This window comes from Temnothorax nylanderi, unplaced genomic scaffold, assembly GCF_030848795.1.
Source record: "Temnothorax nylanderi isolate EJ_2023f unplaced genomic scaffold, tnyl_v1.0 TNYL_tig0545_pilon, whole genome shotgun sequence".
Taxonomy (NCBI): domain Eukaryota; kingdom Metazoa; phylum Arthropoda; class Insecta; order Hymenoptera; family Formicidae; genus Temnothorax; species Temnothorax nylanderi.
The window spans coordinates 1-13,984 of NW_027249607.1; the positions used below are offsets into that span (position 1 = coordinate 1).

At 49.7% G+C, this 13,984-nt stretch overlaps 1 protein-coding gene across 1 annotated transcript in view; it reads left to right on the forward strand.

Moving 5' to 3' along the window:
- The first annotated feature begins 2,502 nt into the window (after nucleotides 1-2,502).
- LOC139783811 (uncharacterized) overlaps nucleotides 2,503-13,984 on the forward strand; it is an 85,890-nt gene continuing 74,408 nt past the window's right edge. The window contains exon 1 of the mRNA XM_071722968.1: nucleotides 2,503-6,943. Within this exon, the coding sequence (XP_071579069.1) occupies nucleotides 6,938-6,943 (6 nt within the window). The 5' untranslated portion in view covers nucleotides 2,503-6,937. The remainder of the gene's footprint in view (nucleotides 6,944-13,984) is intronic.

Genomic DNA, 13,984 nt, shown 5'->3' on the forward strand with positions numbered 1-13,984 from the left:
ATTCAACGAAAACCGATGCGATGTCATTTCTTATCTCGGGAGATCATCTTACGTTAACGGAGATTGCATTACGTCGTTGTCGACACATACGACCGTTCTCTGTTCATAAATATGTTGAATATGATTTTCGGTGCTCGTGCCGTTGGCGATGGTTCGACAACGGAGTTAGACAATTGCACATGCATATGGAAATGTATCAGTTCGCCTGTTCCGAAAGTGATGTGATTCCGGAAAATTTTGAAGTACTAGAAGCTTTTTTTTTATTAAACGCGGATAAAAACTGCCACTATTCGATGATTTTAAAAACTAAACTAGACGCTGGCTCGGAAATATGTTGAATGAGGGATAAAAATACATAATATCAAGAGAAACAGGACCGTTGATGTATGTACAATTAATTTAGAAGCTGGATCTTGGCAGACTAATAATATTTCTGTGTATTTTCAAGTACACAAATGTCCAACCTAGTAAACTAGACACCACTCACGAATTGAGGCAGGTTCCAGGTTCGAACCCTGGGTGAGCTGATATTTTTTGTAATAAGTTCTTGACAGTAGTTAAAATAGGATGCTTATATTAGCATCAAAATTAAGTCGATCATCGATTTAAGTAGGAGGAATTTTATTGTTCCAACGGAAGCTGTGTTTTAAAAACCGATAAAAAATCGGCGCGCAGTTTACTGAGTTTAGAAAAAGCATACAAAATAGAGAGAGTACCTATTATTATTAGTCTACCAAGATCCAGCTCGGACTGTAAATGGCATTTCCTTCTAAATTAAAAATATAGAAGTTTGTTGCTCGAGCGAAATTCGAATTGTCGCAATGCTGGGATAAATAGGAGGGAATGGTCAACGGCGTAGGTGGCATCGTTTGCCGCGGAAGATCGCCTTCATGGCGCCGCGTTAGACTTTTAATTAAAAGCCTCGTTCTCCGCCGCCTCGGTATCATCGTCGCGTTCCTGCGTCCATCTACCAATTTTACTTCTCATTTACGGAGTGTGCTCATGGACAGCGCTCGTAATCGCGAGTAATATCCGCATCGCAATTACTCGCCCGTCACTCAGCGTCTCGCGTCCCGCGGTACATCTCGTCGTCTAATTATCCATCGACAAATAATCAGCACCCTGTCAATCGTTGTTAGCGCATAATACGCGGCAGTCGTAATCGCGCGTATCGCGGCTAATCGCGGCGCATTTGCGCGATTAAAAGTTTTTTCTCGAACGCGCATTCATACACGTGCACGTAACGGCGGAGGAGCATGCAGGAGTTTTTTATCAGTGATCTCCGAATAGGACAATCCCTCTGTATACTTTTCAAAATTTTCAGATAACATTCTCATCTCGTGTACGCATGATCGCGGGGATTTCCCGGGCGAGAGCCACTGGCTAATTCACTGGCAAGCTGGCTTGACGATGCGTCGTGCACACGTCGACGCGCTGCACTTGCGTCGCGTCGCGTCGCCGCTCGATCGCGTCGCCGCGCACCGTGCGAGCGGAGCGATCGGATGAGCGCCACTGGGATGGATTTGTAGTAAGTGTAAGCAGAGCGGTACAGATGCGTCCGTCGCCGCGCACTCGGCCGCTCGCGCTCGCGCTGGCGCGCGCGCCCGCGCCACCCGCTTCCGCGCGATCCCCCCCGCGCCGTTGAATCCCGGCGCGCACCGCGAAGCCGTGATGACGCAACGGTCGAAGTGGAGGAGGTTGGATGTGTACGAGCAACGCGGACGTGTCGTGCGAATGCGCCTGTGTAAAGGCTCCGGCGCGGCCAGCTGCACGGGAGGGCCGCCTTTAAGTCGCTCTTGCGACTACGTCGCTTCCCGCGCGTCGTTACACTTTTCCTTTTTCTTTCTTTCTTTCTCTTTTCTTAGCTTGGCAATGTGGTTTAAAGACTTCTTAAAGATGATATTGTGTTAACGTCGATCAAGCAGGTCTTTGTTTTCTTTTTCGAAATAATTGTGACTCTGCGACTGATCCTAGAATCAATCATTGTTTTTTTTTTTAATAAACATTATTTTAATGTGATATAATCAAAAAAGAAAATATAATAAAATGAGTCGAAAAATGACTTCAGGAATCAGAAAATTAATAACGTGTTCACGGTCGTTCAAGCTTGAATGATTTGAAGGACGATGTGTCACACGTCAGCGAATTTGTTTCGTTGCCTATCAAAATCTCACTCTGGCATCGCGCAAATATCGTCGCAATTAGAAACACTCCCAAGGAATGTTAGGAACGTTCGTAACGATAATTTAAGCGATTAAAATAGCGTTCCTGGTACACCGACTGTTTCGCAGCGTGTACTATCAGTGCGATATACACCGGTCGTACGCAATTACGGTACACCCACGGTGGTTGGAGCGGGGAGGTGGGTCCCGGGGTGGAGAGAGAAGGAGCTAAGGTTCGTTCTAGAAGTCGCGGAGTCGGGTGGCATCGGGCAGACGGCCGGCGGCGTGGCGCGGCGCAGCGCGGTGCGGTGCGGCGCAGAGCAGAGCGGAGCAGAGCGGAGCGGCCTCGGGTGCAGATCGGAGCGAGTCAGGCGCGGCGGCGGAGTCGCGGTTGCGCCGGCCAAGTGCCTCGAGTCAGCCCGAGGAGGACGACGAGCGGTGTCGAGTCCGGCCGAACGTAGCCGACGCCGTCGCCGTCGTCGCCGCCGCGCGTGCCTCCCCGCGAGAGGAGAGCGCCAGGCCGCCCAGAGCCCAGAGCGGTCGCGGCGCACGTAGTCAGTGGCTGGCGACTTCTCGGAGCGTCAGGTTCTCCATATCGGGGGGATGTGTCGTCGCTCCGCGTCTCCTGGCGAACCACGTGCGCAGCGGTGACAGCTCGTCCTGCGCGACGTAACGAGACGGGCGGGGAGGGGGCGTCCTCGGCCTCGCGGCGAAAGACTCGTCGCGAGATGTGACTCGATACTTCGGAGTTCGACGAAGTCCCCTCGCGCATTGTTTCGCTTTTGGCGAGATCGAGACTGATGCGTGCACGCGTAAAAGAAACACTTGCGAAGAAACGAAATTTATGAAAGCTCGCCTGACAGCAGTGCGTCGATTTTGACTGATTTATCGATTTAGTGGGTTTTCATGAACGATATAACATGTTGAAATGTCATATTAATTCAGTGATCTGATAATGCTGGGTGAATCGTCACGACAAATCGAACTGGAGCTCCCTCGAAATTTTCAATATCGCGCGGCATGCACCCGCCATAAGATCTGAAATCGAATCTGAAATACGTGGAATATACAATTTTTAATGAATTTCGCAAAGTGTCACTTTTTTAAATGCTCGGCGAACACGAATAAAAGTGAGTTTTCGACGCGGTAGGATTCGTGGACATGTCATGACGTTTGCTGCAAACTTGTCGCGATAACTTGGCCAACGCCGCTTATCATTACCGAGAGACTTTCGTTAGCAACTCTTATCGGGCTACGAGAATAACCTGACCGTGCAGCGTAAACATTATGAATGCAGGGATCTCTCAATCGAGCGAATCGATTTCGTATTATCATCCCGGCACGTCGTGGTCGAGGCGGCGCGTCGTTGTAATCGCGTGACGCGCGCGGGAAACTCCGAAACGATATCTGCGCGACGCTAAAAGTCATCGGTTAAGAATACCTGAATAAAAAAGTGAAATTTTGAGAATGAGAATGCGATACCATCGCGAATTGTCCTTCTGAGAACGTAGTAAAAAAAAAACAAAGAAAAACAACGTCTAAGGGAGAAGAGGACGAGGGCACTTTCTGAAACACGGAAAATCCGTGAAACGCGCAGCGAACGAGCGACTGAACGAAGACGGAAAAAAGAGGGAAGAAAAGAGTTGGCGGCGAATCGTGGAAAGAGAACGGAAACGCGAAGGGGGAGAAATAGAGATTTCTGGGCACGCGCACTCCACCTGCTAGCGTGTAGTGGCACGCGCCATACTCACCGCCTCCTCCCTCTGCCACCCTCGTCGTCACTCACGTTGCCCCTGCACCCCTCCTCCCTCTCTCTCTCTCTCTCGTTTTCCTCGTCCACCCCCAACTCTGTCCTATCTTCTCTTCTCTCCCTTTTTCGTGTGCCCTCCTGGCCCTACCGTGGCAGCCGTCGCCGCTTCTCCTCCCCCTCTCCTGTGGGAATCCCCTCCCGTGTTCCTCTCTCACGCGTGCCGTGTCTACGAAGAGACCGGGACGCGCGGGAGTCAATCGCTCGCGGTCTTCGACAAGGCGAACAACCGACGTCCTTGCACTCTTTTCCTCTTCGCTTTCCTCTTCATCAGCGCGGCAAACGGACACTTTTCCCTCTCTGCGTGAGCTTTTTCTTGTTGCGGTCTACACGTGCACCGCCGGTAGCCGTAAACGACAACGACGACAACGTTATTTCAGTCCCTCTCTTCAGTCAGCTTTCGCGCCATGTGCCGCGAGTGGACGAGTGCGTGAGTGCCTTCCTCAGCAAATTAAACGTACGGCCGATCCTAGTGGCCCCCCCACGTACCGTTCGTCGTTTCGTTTAAAGGGGCACGCGCAGCGACTACCTGCTCGCTCGTGGGCGTCGGATGGCCGAGACGCCGCACGACGAGAGTCGTCAGCCGATGTTTGCGTATGAAAGAACCCGGTCGCCCTCCTCCATCTCATCCTCCTTCTGCTGCGCGTCCATTGCGTGGGGGGAGGCACGCGCGATCCCTGTACTGTAAACCGAGCGAGCAACGGAGCAACGGGGAGGACGACGACGACGGCGACGAAGACGATAACAACGAAAACACGTTGTACCGGCAACGGAGGGCGCGCGACGGAGGGCCACGAGGAGAAGCCGAACGAGAGAGGCCGAGAGAGAGAGAGAGAGAGAGAGAGAGAGAGAGAGAGAGAGAGCAAGAAGACGCGTGAGAAGACGGCAGGAAACGGAAAAGAGCGGGGCACGATAGAGTGGGAAGCGACGCGTGCTTAAACGCGTCGTTTCTGCCATCGCGGGCACGAAAATAGTCTCGCGAGAGAGTAGTTAGGCAGGAGGCGCGCGAACATCGGATCGGAACCCCGACGAACGAACGAACGAACAAAACACCGACGCGGCGGAGGAAGGGGAGGGCAGGCGTGCAAGAAGAGTGAGGCCTGATATAACAGTCCGGCGTTTCGCGCGCGGTGCGAGTTTCAGCAAGCGGTGACTGGAATCGCGACGACGGGACGGTTCTGCTCGGCTCGTCGGTGAGGGGAGGTCGAGAGGACTCTACGAGGCGTACGAGAGCGCGCGCGATCAGTCAGCTATACGATCGTGATATCGCGCGCGGCGATACGCGCCGCTTTTAGTCTCCTGCCGCCCCGCCGAGAGGAGTTGGAGTCGTCGCGCGAACGATCAGCTGTTCTCGCCGGAGTCGCCGTGTTCACTGCGAGTCGCGTCTCGCCGCGCGACCCGGCCGCTCGCCCGCTCGTCGACAACGATCGTCGCGAGCGAGGGGGACCACACAGCCGCGTCCCGTTGGACCCCGGGAATCCGCGCCGCGTGCATTCCGTGCGTCGTCGTTCGGAAAACCACCTGTTGACGATTTACGAGGGAAAATCGAAGCGCACGTCCGCCGCCGACGACGACGCCTCCACCTCTGCCGCCGCCGCCGCCGCCGCCGCCGCCGCCGCCGCCGCCGCCGCCTCCGTTGCGATTTTCTTCGCACGCCCATATCCGTTCCCACGCTCGTCGAGTCGGGGAGAGACCACTACGGTGCCGGATCGTTTTCTGGAACGAAACCACGTCATGCCCGAGACCTGCGATGCGAGGCGATAGGCGCGAGCCGTCAATAACGAGGACGCGCGTGCCTTTTCGACGAGGCATTTTTTAACTACTTGAAAAAACAAACTAAAAAAGTACGAAAATTGAAAAGACTGTGGAGAATACGAAAACTGTATGGAAAGTGCTTGCCGCGACTATTGTTTTTGCGGAGAGTATGAATTTCTGGGCGAAAGGCTGGTAAAACGTTTCCGAAAAATTTATACAGAAACGCCGTGAGATATACACAATCGCATACACGATCGCGCCGCCTCGATTGTTTTTCACGGTCGGGATCGGTTATCGTTGATACGCATCTCGTCGGTGTCGGTTGAACGTCGCCGGCTGTGTCAGAGAACTTGGCGAGTTCAGAGGTCAGGCAGTCGCTAGCGGGCGATACGCGGCGTGCAAGGCTACGGTCGAAAGAAGTGTCACGCTCTCTCGGTGAAAGAGGATCGGTAACTCGAGTGAGGAAGCGATAAGGCCGAGAGACGAAAAAGATTTCTCAAACCACGTCTGAGACGCGCGCACGCATGAAAAACGACGTGTCGATATGTGTTAGTGCGCGTCGACGATGATAGCTAGTCAAATTGTTAAGATGGGCATTACATTTCACGAACGATCGATAGGAGGAAATCGACGCTGCGCACGCTGTTCCGGAAGCGTGGACGAAAGGATTGAGTGACATTTAGCGCTAGCGAGAGCACGAACAAATTAAGTGAAGACTCTCCGGTGCTGCAGCTTGTCGCGCTTTTTCGCAGTCGAGTGGCGTTTAGTCGTAATTCGATTCCATCGGGATAACGGTACAATCGAACAAGTATATCGTTCGCGTGGACGTACGTCTTCTCCGCGAATGATCGAACGACGTTGAATTTAATTATTATTATTCGCGATAGTTAGCGAACATTCGCAAACGTTAATTAGTGCTACGCGCCAAAAATCAACGAGGGACCGGAGCAGAAACAGTGACGCGTATCGCTGCACGAGCAAAGGAAAGATGACATTCAAGTTTCGTTGAAATTTCCAATCGTGACGAAAAAAAGTGTATCGACGAGCGTGTCGAAGGCGAAATTCGTCGCATTGATATAACGACACAACAGAACGAAGGAACTGGAGGGGCATGGTGGGCCCCCCTCTGCCAGGGCCTCAGGCCCGGGTGGCCTCTCTGTGAAAAGAAATCTTCCTTCAATCACGTCGTTCCTGCGACATTAGACTGCCTGGAATGATGGTACGTTTACCATTTTTTTTGCAATAGTTAATTTTATCTATAATATAAAAAAATTCACAATTTTATTTTTAATATAAAAAGGCGAAAGCCTCGAATCAAACGCTCGCTATTGTCATCGCGCGATTTAACGATTGCAGCTGCTTTATTTCAACATCAATTAGTTCAACGCGAAAATTACGTTTTGACTCGAGAATCAGACGGGCGTGTTTGACGGTAAACTTGTAGTAAGAGAAGAAGGACCTTTGAGGGTTTCGCGATATTTCGCGCTCACGGCGTCCGTTTCTTGTCCGTCTCTTCCTCTCGGAGGCACAAAGAAACCGGAAACTACTGACCGTCGTAACTGTATTACGCACCGTACAGGCCCCCGCTGTTTGTATTGAAATCGCGCCTCATGTGTCTCGAAGCATAACACAGGTGCATCCGTACCGTAAGTTTGCATTGCAACACCGCACGTTACTCCCTTATGCTGAATAGCAATAGAGAGAGAGAAAGAGAGAGGAGGAGAGACGAATATTTATTCATCGCCAGGACTTGGAAATTTCGCGTCGTAACACTCGAGGATTTTCATTTACGCGTCGTCGCGCCCGATCGCTTTTATTGTCTCACTTCTGTAATCGATTCATAATAGCGGACGAGTGCGAATATCGGCGGGCGAATTGGATTAAATTGGAAAATTCGTCGAGTCGGAGAAAGCGCGACGATTGAGTGTAAGATCAACCGTTTCCTCGAGGCGATCGAGAGAGTTGGCGGCGGAGTAGGTTGAAGCGAGCGGAAGTGATTCACCCTTTCAATTCCATTCACCCGCGGTTACTATAAACGCAGGCTTTATTTCTGTCGCTCTCCGCTTAGCGGGATTACTCGGGGGGTGCAAATGAATGTTTCTCGATGTTTTCTCTACATTTCTTCTCGACAATCAAAATTCTCTCGCGAATATGTCAGCTAAAAATCAATCCATTTTTTATTCTGCAACATATCACGCATAAAACTCGTCGCGTCTTATCTGCAATTCGCCACATGGAGGATTAGAGAAAGATACGACTCGACTTGTACGACTCGAGCCATCCTCGCGATATCGAAAATCAACGGTCACGATCTATACCAACCAAAGCCGAGTCGGATCGCGCGTAAGCCGGTGTTTGAATACACGTGGTATCATAATAAATTCGATAATGTCGTACAGAGAGGCTGAAACGAATGATGTGGCGAAAGCGCATCGCGCGGCGCGGCGGGCTCGGATTTTCCTCGTAGCGCGCGCGAGACTCGAGCTAATTCTGTCGCCCGGTTAAACTTTCGCTCGCTCCCTCGTTCACGTCGCTCGCACGCGGGAACGCCCGCGGAGCTGCATGCGCGCACGTAGGACAATAGATTGACCGCCGGCGCGTCTAACGGCATTCTGGCGGTCGAGCGACCGATAATAGGGGCATCCATCGCGCTCCGCTCCGCGCCAGCTCGCGGACATTCCGCCGCGCTGCTCTCCCTGTCCCTGATGCACCGGTTCCGTTGCACTAATGACCGGTTCGCGATCCGGGGCGTTAGTCAGCGGAATCGGCCAGTCATACACGGCGACGGCGACGACAGCGCGGCGTGCCGTACCGTTCCGACATCCTCCGGTATTTCCCAAAATCTAAAACCGCAGTCATCGTCGCTTCTTTGAAACCTCGCAACCTTCGTCAAATATGGAGCTTCGACATCGTTACAGTTTGAAATTGTATTAACATACGTCAAAACTACGGTTTTAATAAATTGCAATGACCGAAACTGATCGGCGTCCGTCAATGGAAAGACATAATGAGAACTTTCAAAGTATAGATAATGAATATGTATACATTGCTATTAACGTAGATTAATGTAGAACATTATTATTGTAACATTGCTAGGGAGTTTGATACTAATATGCTCCGAGCGCAAAAAGGCGACGTTAAAATCTCCAGCGCATTCCGTTATCTTCCGCGTTTCACCGACGAGTCAAAATTAGTCTAGCGATATTAACGTAACTGTGCTTTCAGCGTGGCTTGCTGAGTTCTAGTTCATAGCTATTATCTGTATAAAGCTAGCTTCTCTTAGTAGCCAATCTATACTACGGTGCTCGTCGAGAGAACTCCGATTTGTACCATTCCTTTAAATACCGTTCGCAATTCAGCTGAATTAAACTCGTGCGTCAAGTCAGCGCGTTAATTTCTGGCGCAATAGCATGCGCACCTATTTATGTCACTTATGCGAATTAACGTTATTCTAAAAACGTCTCGGAATCGTGCATATTGGAGAAAGAAATCGGCTGTCCGATTTGAAATTTATCCGAGCCTCGATTCGAGGCCTCGCGTCGGAATCGCATCCCGGCCGCCGCGCGTCAGGAACGAGGATTCGAGTCGCGGGCGGGCGCGTGTTTCCAGTTTAGTGACGCGGTGACGCGTGGCGTGGCATCCCGATTTCTGGCGTGTCATAACAGGGGATTAAGCCTCGCACGGGCGACGCGACGCGACGCGACGCGGCGGACGGATGGACGGAAGGACGGGGCCGGCTCATGGCTGCGAGTCGGAATTATTTATACCACTTGATTACGCGTCGCACTGCGCCGCGCCGCGTCGAACCGCGCCGAAGCGACCAGCGGAAACGAACGACTCTTGGTGGTGATGAAACGAAGCGAGCGAGCGAGCGAGCGAGCTAGCTCATGGCGCGGAGAAGGTCTCCTCTTCCTCTCCCGTCCATCGTCTCCGCGCTGCGCGGATCTCGCTCTATTGACGATCGATGCCGAGGCGACGCTGCAACCGCCGCGCCGTCGGCGTATGTACATATACGCTCGGTCGTTATCGGCGACGTCAGGAGCGCGATAACGAGGACGACGACAATTCGCGTCCGACGTGGAATGACATTGAGGAAAGTCGACGCATATCTCTCTCTCTCTCCTCTCTCCCTCGCTCTCTCTTTCTCTCCTCGGAACGACAGTCGAGTATTATTCGACGCGGAATTTTGGGGCGTCCTTGAGAGCGTCTTCTTTTAATACCGCAGAAAACCGCGATATCGATGCAAAAGGCATGTACTGCCGTCGTGCGGATTGATGAGACTGATTTGCATTCGTATTTTTAGCTCACCGATTTGTCGAAATCTGACAGATCATTATTCCCAGCGTTGTTTAAAATGCAATACTGATTACCTCAGCAGTATTTATGGCTCACTTAACCTTCTGTATTTAATTTAATATATTAGTTATTACTTAATAAATCGATGGTCGCGGTAATAATATAATTTGGATCAAAAGAGAACGCTATCGACTGTCGTTACCTTACAGCAAAAATAGAGCATGTTGCCATACAAGCGACGGATCCGCCAGTTCACCGCGATAAATTTACTTCGGAGACGAGTGGGCGCTCGTTGAGACCACCGAGATAGATCGCCGCACGCTATCGACATTATTACGTCTGCACAACTCGCTCAGAAAACGAGATCGCATCACTAAGGAAGATCGCGGCGTTTTTGCTGATTATTTTTCAGACGGTGTATAATCTTGCCGATTTACGTCAATCGTCGCGGTTTATCGCGCGACACGATCCCGCATGTATGTACTACGTTTTCGAAGAAAAAAACACGAGCGATCCCGCGCCTTCGAAATTTTCGATCACGAAAATATCCATCCGACGACCTTGGACGGATTATTGGAGTACACTTTAAACTTACACTTAAATCCTACGTCTCGCTTTCTGTGATTCTGTCGATAGTCTCTCCCGTGTGTCCGTAAAGGATATCTATATTTAGCCTGCGCATCGAAGATACAATCGGCGGGAGAGAAAGACAGAGAGGAGTGGTATAATGGAGAAGACAATGAGGAGCGGAGGCAGAGAGTCGTTCGAAATAATCGTGATTCGTGAGCATCTCGCGCGCGCATCGATGCTCGTAAGGTAAATGTACCAATGTCTGGACACGTACCTATAGATATATGTCTGGACATTTTCATCATTTTAGTCCTTAAATAAGTTATAACGCGAATTAAAATCAAAGAATTAAAGATGAAAATATTTTTCGTGTATTATATGTTTAGCTTTGATTTTAAAATTCGCGTTATACTTAGGGGAGACCGGGGCTAAGCCGACACTATTTTTTCAAAGGCATTTTTTAATATTTAATTAAAATTTTTAGGCAAATTCAATGGTGCATATTTAAAGAGTGTTTCTTCAGGTATAAAATTGATTCAGGAAGTTTTGCTGTACGTCGCTTTGTTTTGCCGCCAGGAAAGGAAAAGTGACGCGAAGACAAATTTTCGAATTGAAAAATGCCGGGGCAAACTCGACACCCCGCCGGGGCAAACTCAACACTTTGTCTGATCGACACAATTTGATCTGGAACTTATTTTTTACTGTCTGAAAATGAAAATACATTGTTTATTGTGTATTTAAAAAGTACAAAAATTCGGAATAAAGTAGCTAGAACAATCATTTAAAATAATGAGAACAAAAATTGTTGAACTTTCAATTATCTTCATCTAAACTCATGTCTGAAAAACAATTAATGCAGGTAAACTCGCGATCGGACGTGCGCATACATTTGTCATGAGCCATACGGCTGCATGACAAGCATCGTTTGTTACTGGGAGCCGACGAAACGGCGTGGTGTTGACTTTGCCCCGGACGTCGTTTTTCACTTTTGTCACTTCAAAAACATGAAAATTTTGAAAATATGCAAAAACGATTATCGGATTCATATAGAGCATCAAATTTCCCATCAAAATCACTTACCGGTAGATTCGCTAGAGTAAAGCTCAATGAAAGAGTAGACATTTTCGAGAGATCAGAAAAATTACTTTTCACTATCAAAAACGCTTATGTCGCGTTAAAAATTACACTATAACTCAGAATGTTACCAAATTCCGTTGATAATACTGGCACATAAAGACGCATTTACAGTAGGAAAGGCAAGTTTCTACGATAGATTTAAATTGGCAAAAAGCCTAGTGTCAAGTTTGCCCCGTTGTCGGCTTAGCCCCGGTCTCCCCTACTTAAAAAATAAAGTGATAAAGGTGTCCAGACCTATAGGTCTTAAGTGTCCCGGCATTGGTACATTTACCTTACGGCGCGAATGCGCACCGATGCGCGTCGCGACGCGTACGCGACGATACGCATTCACGCCGGCGTCATTCACGGCCTCTCTTTTTCCTTCCTCCGCGTGAACTTGCTCTTTCTCCTGCAACCGCGAGATAGCCTATGTCCGGTTTTTTCTCGCCTTATTCTCTCGTTTCGATTTTTATGCGCGTTTCTATTCATTCTTTGTCGCATTATTCATTTAAGTCGCAATTCACACCGATTTCGTATAGATGTGTTTTCTCGCGTCATCTTATCATTATCTCTTTCTTTTCTGCAAATGTAAGTATTCAGCTTATTGTTTGTAGCTACGGAATGCGTAAACTTTTTTACATCCAGTAACTATTTATCCGTTCGGATTTTGAACAAGCGTAACTCTCTCGTTTCTCTCGTTTCCTTGTCCAGGAAACGATAGGAGAGGAACCATTGCGCGCAATTCGCTACGCGAAGCGCCCGTGTGCGGTTTACGATGCGATAAACCTCCGCGTTTCTCAAACTAATTTCCAGCGTGACGAAAAGTCGTTCCGGCCATGAATTCTCGCGCGCGCGCCCATATCCAGAAATATCGCGTGCGCGCGCGCGCGCGCGCACGAGAGAGAATTTCTGGTTTCAGTTTTCTGGACTTTAGCCATGCGGTTCGCTCTCGCTCTCGTCCGGTAACGGAGATATTTCGAGAGAAGGAGCGCGAGAGAGGTGAAGGGGCGAGAGAGGGGAAGATCGCGCGCCTCCTTGACGGGTTTCGCGATAGCTCCCACTTTCACGAAGATCGACCGAATTCATTATTCGCGCACCGTCTCTCGCGCATCTCGTCCATGCATCATCGCCACACGCTTATTTATACAGAGCGCCTCGGAATTATCGCTCCTCCGCTTTGAATCTTGGACTCTTTGACAGAGTGTTTTGGCGGAGATCGTTATTTAACGAAAGTTTAATCGTAGGATGTTGTGTAGAAAATTTTGGCGAAGCAAAAGAGAGGCGTCGAATCGAAGAAGCTAACTGAAATAAGAAAAAATACTAAATCCCAATTCTTGTTTCGATCAAATGTAGAAAATTTTGAAGTGAGAAGAGCTACAATAATATGTTTCCAGCTTTATATCATAAATAATAAACCTTATGCATCGATCTTCATTCTTTTATTAGTAAGACACGTCCTAAGTACGAAATTTATAGAGAACGCGTTCGACTTTCATTGGAATAATAACGTAAAAAAAAAATTCCCTAATTTTCTAGATTTCTGTAAATTTACCGTGACTTGAAAATTCACAAGTACTTCGCTAAAGTTGAAATATATCTTCGTGAAGATATATTCCAACTCTTTAGCGTTTAAAATCGAGCTTGTTAAAATTACGGCATCTGTATAATCCCTTTTCGCGCGCGGTCGGTTCTCAGAGAAATCGAAACGATATTTTTGTGCGATGGGTCGATCTCACGAGCCGCCAGACGATATCTCGGTTCGCGCGCGCGGGACCGCTAAAGCGGCAGCTCGTCTTTAAATCAAATCGAGAACGGCCGCGGTGCGGTGCGGTGCGCATAGCTGGCGTGGCTGTGTTGCGAAAGCGCGGAGTCGTAAAGACGCATTATTGGCTCTCTTTCTCTCCGCGCCGCTTCGTCTCCTTCTTCCCTCCCCCGTCGCGAGCCCGTAGGTGACGAGGGGTGCGATAGAAACGGGTTGCGAGGGTGCGGGCTTGCGAGTGCTGAGGACGAGAGGTAAAAGAGGAGACGGAGGAGCTGCCGGTGGAGGAAGAGGAAGAGGAGGAGGAGGAGGAGGTGGACGAGAAACTCGTTCTCATGGCGAGGGTCTCGGCAGGCAGGTTCGCCTTTCCTTCTCGCTAGGACTTGGGCACCGAGAGAAGGAGACCGAGAGGGGGCGAAGGAGGGTTATACGGCTGAGAGCAAGGGATAGAGTAAGCGAGAAAGAGAGAAAGGGACAGAGAGAGAGAGAGAGAGAGGGTGGGAAGAGAGGGTCGTCGAG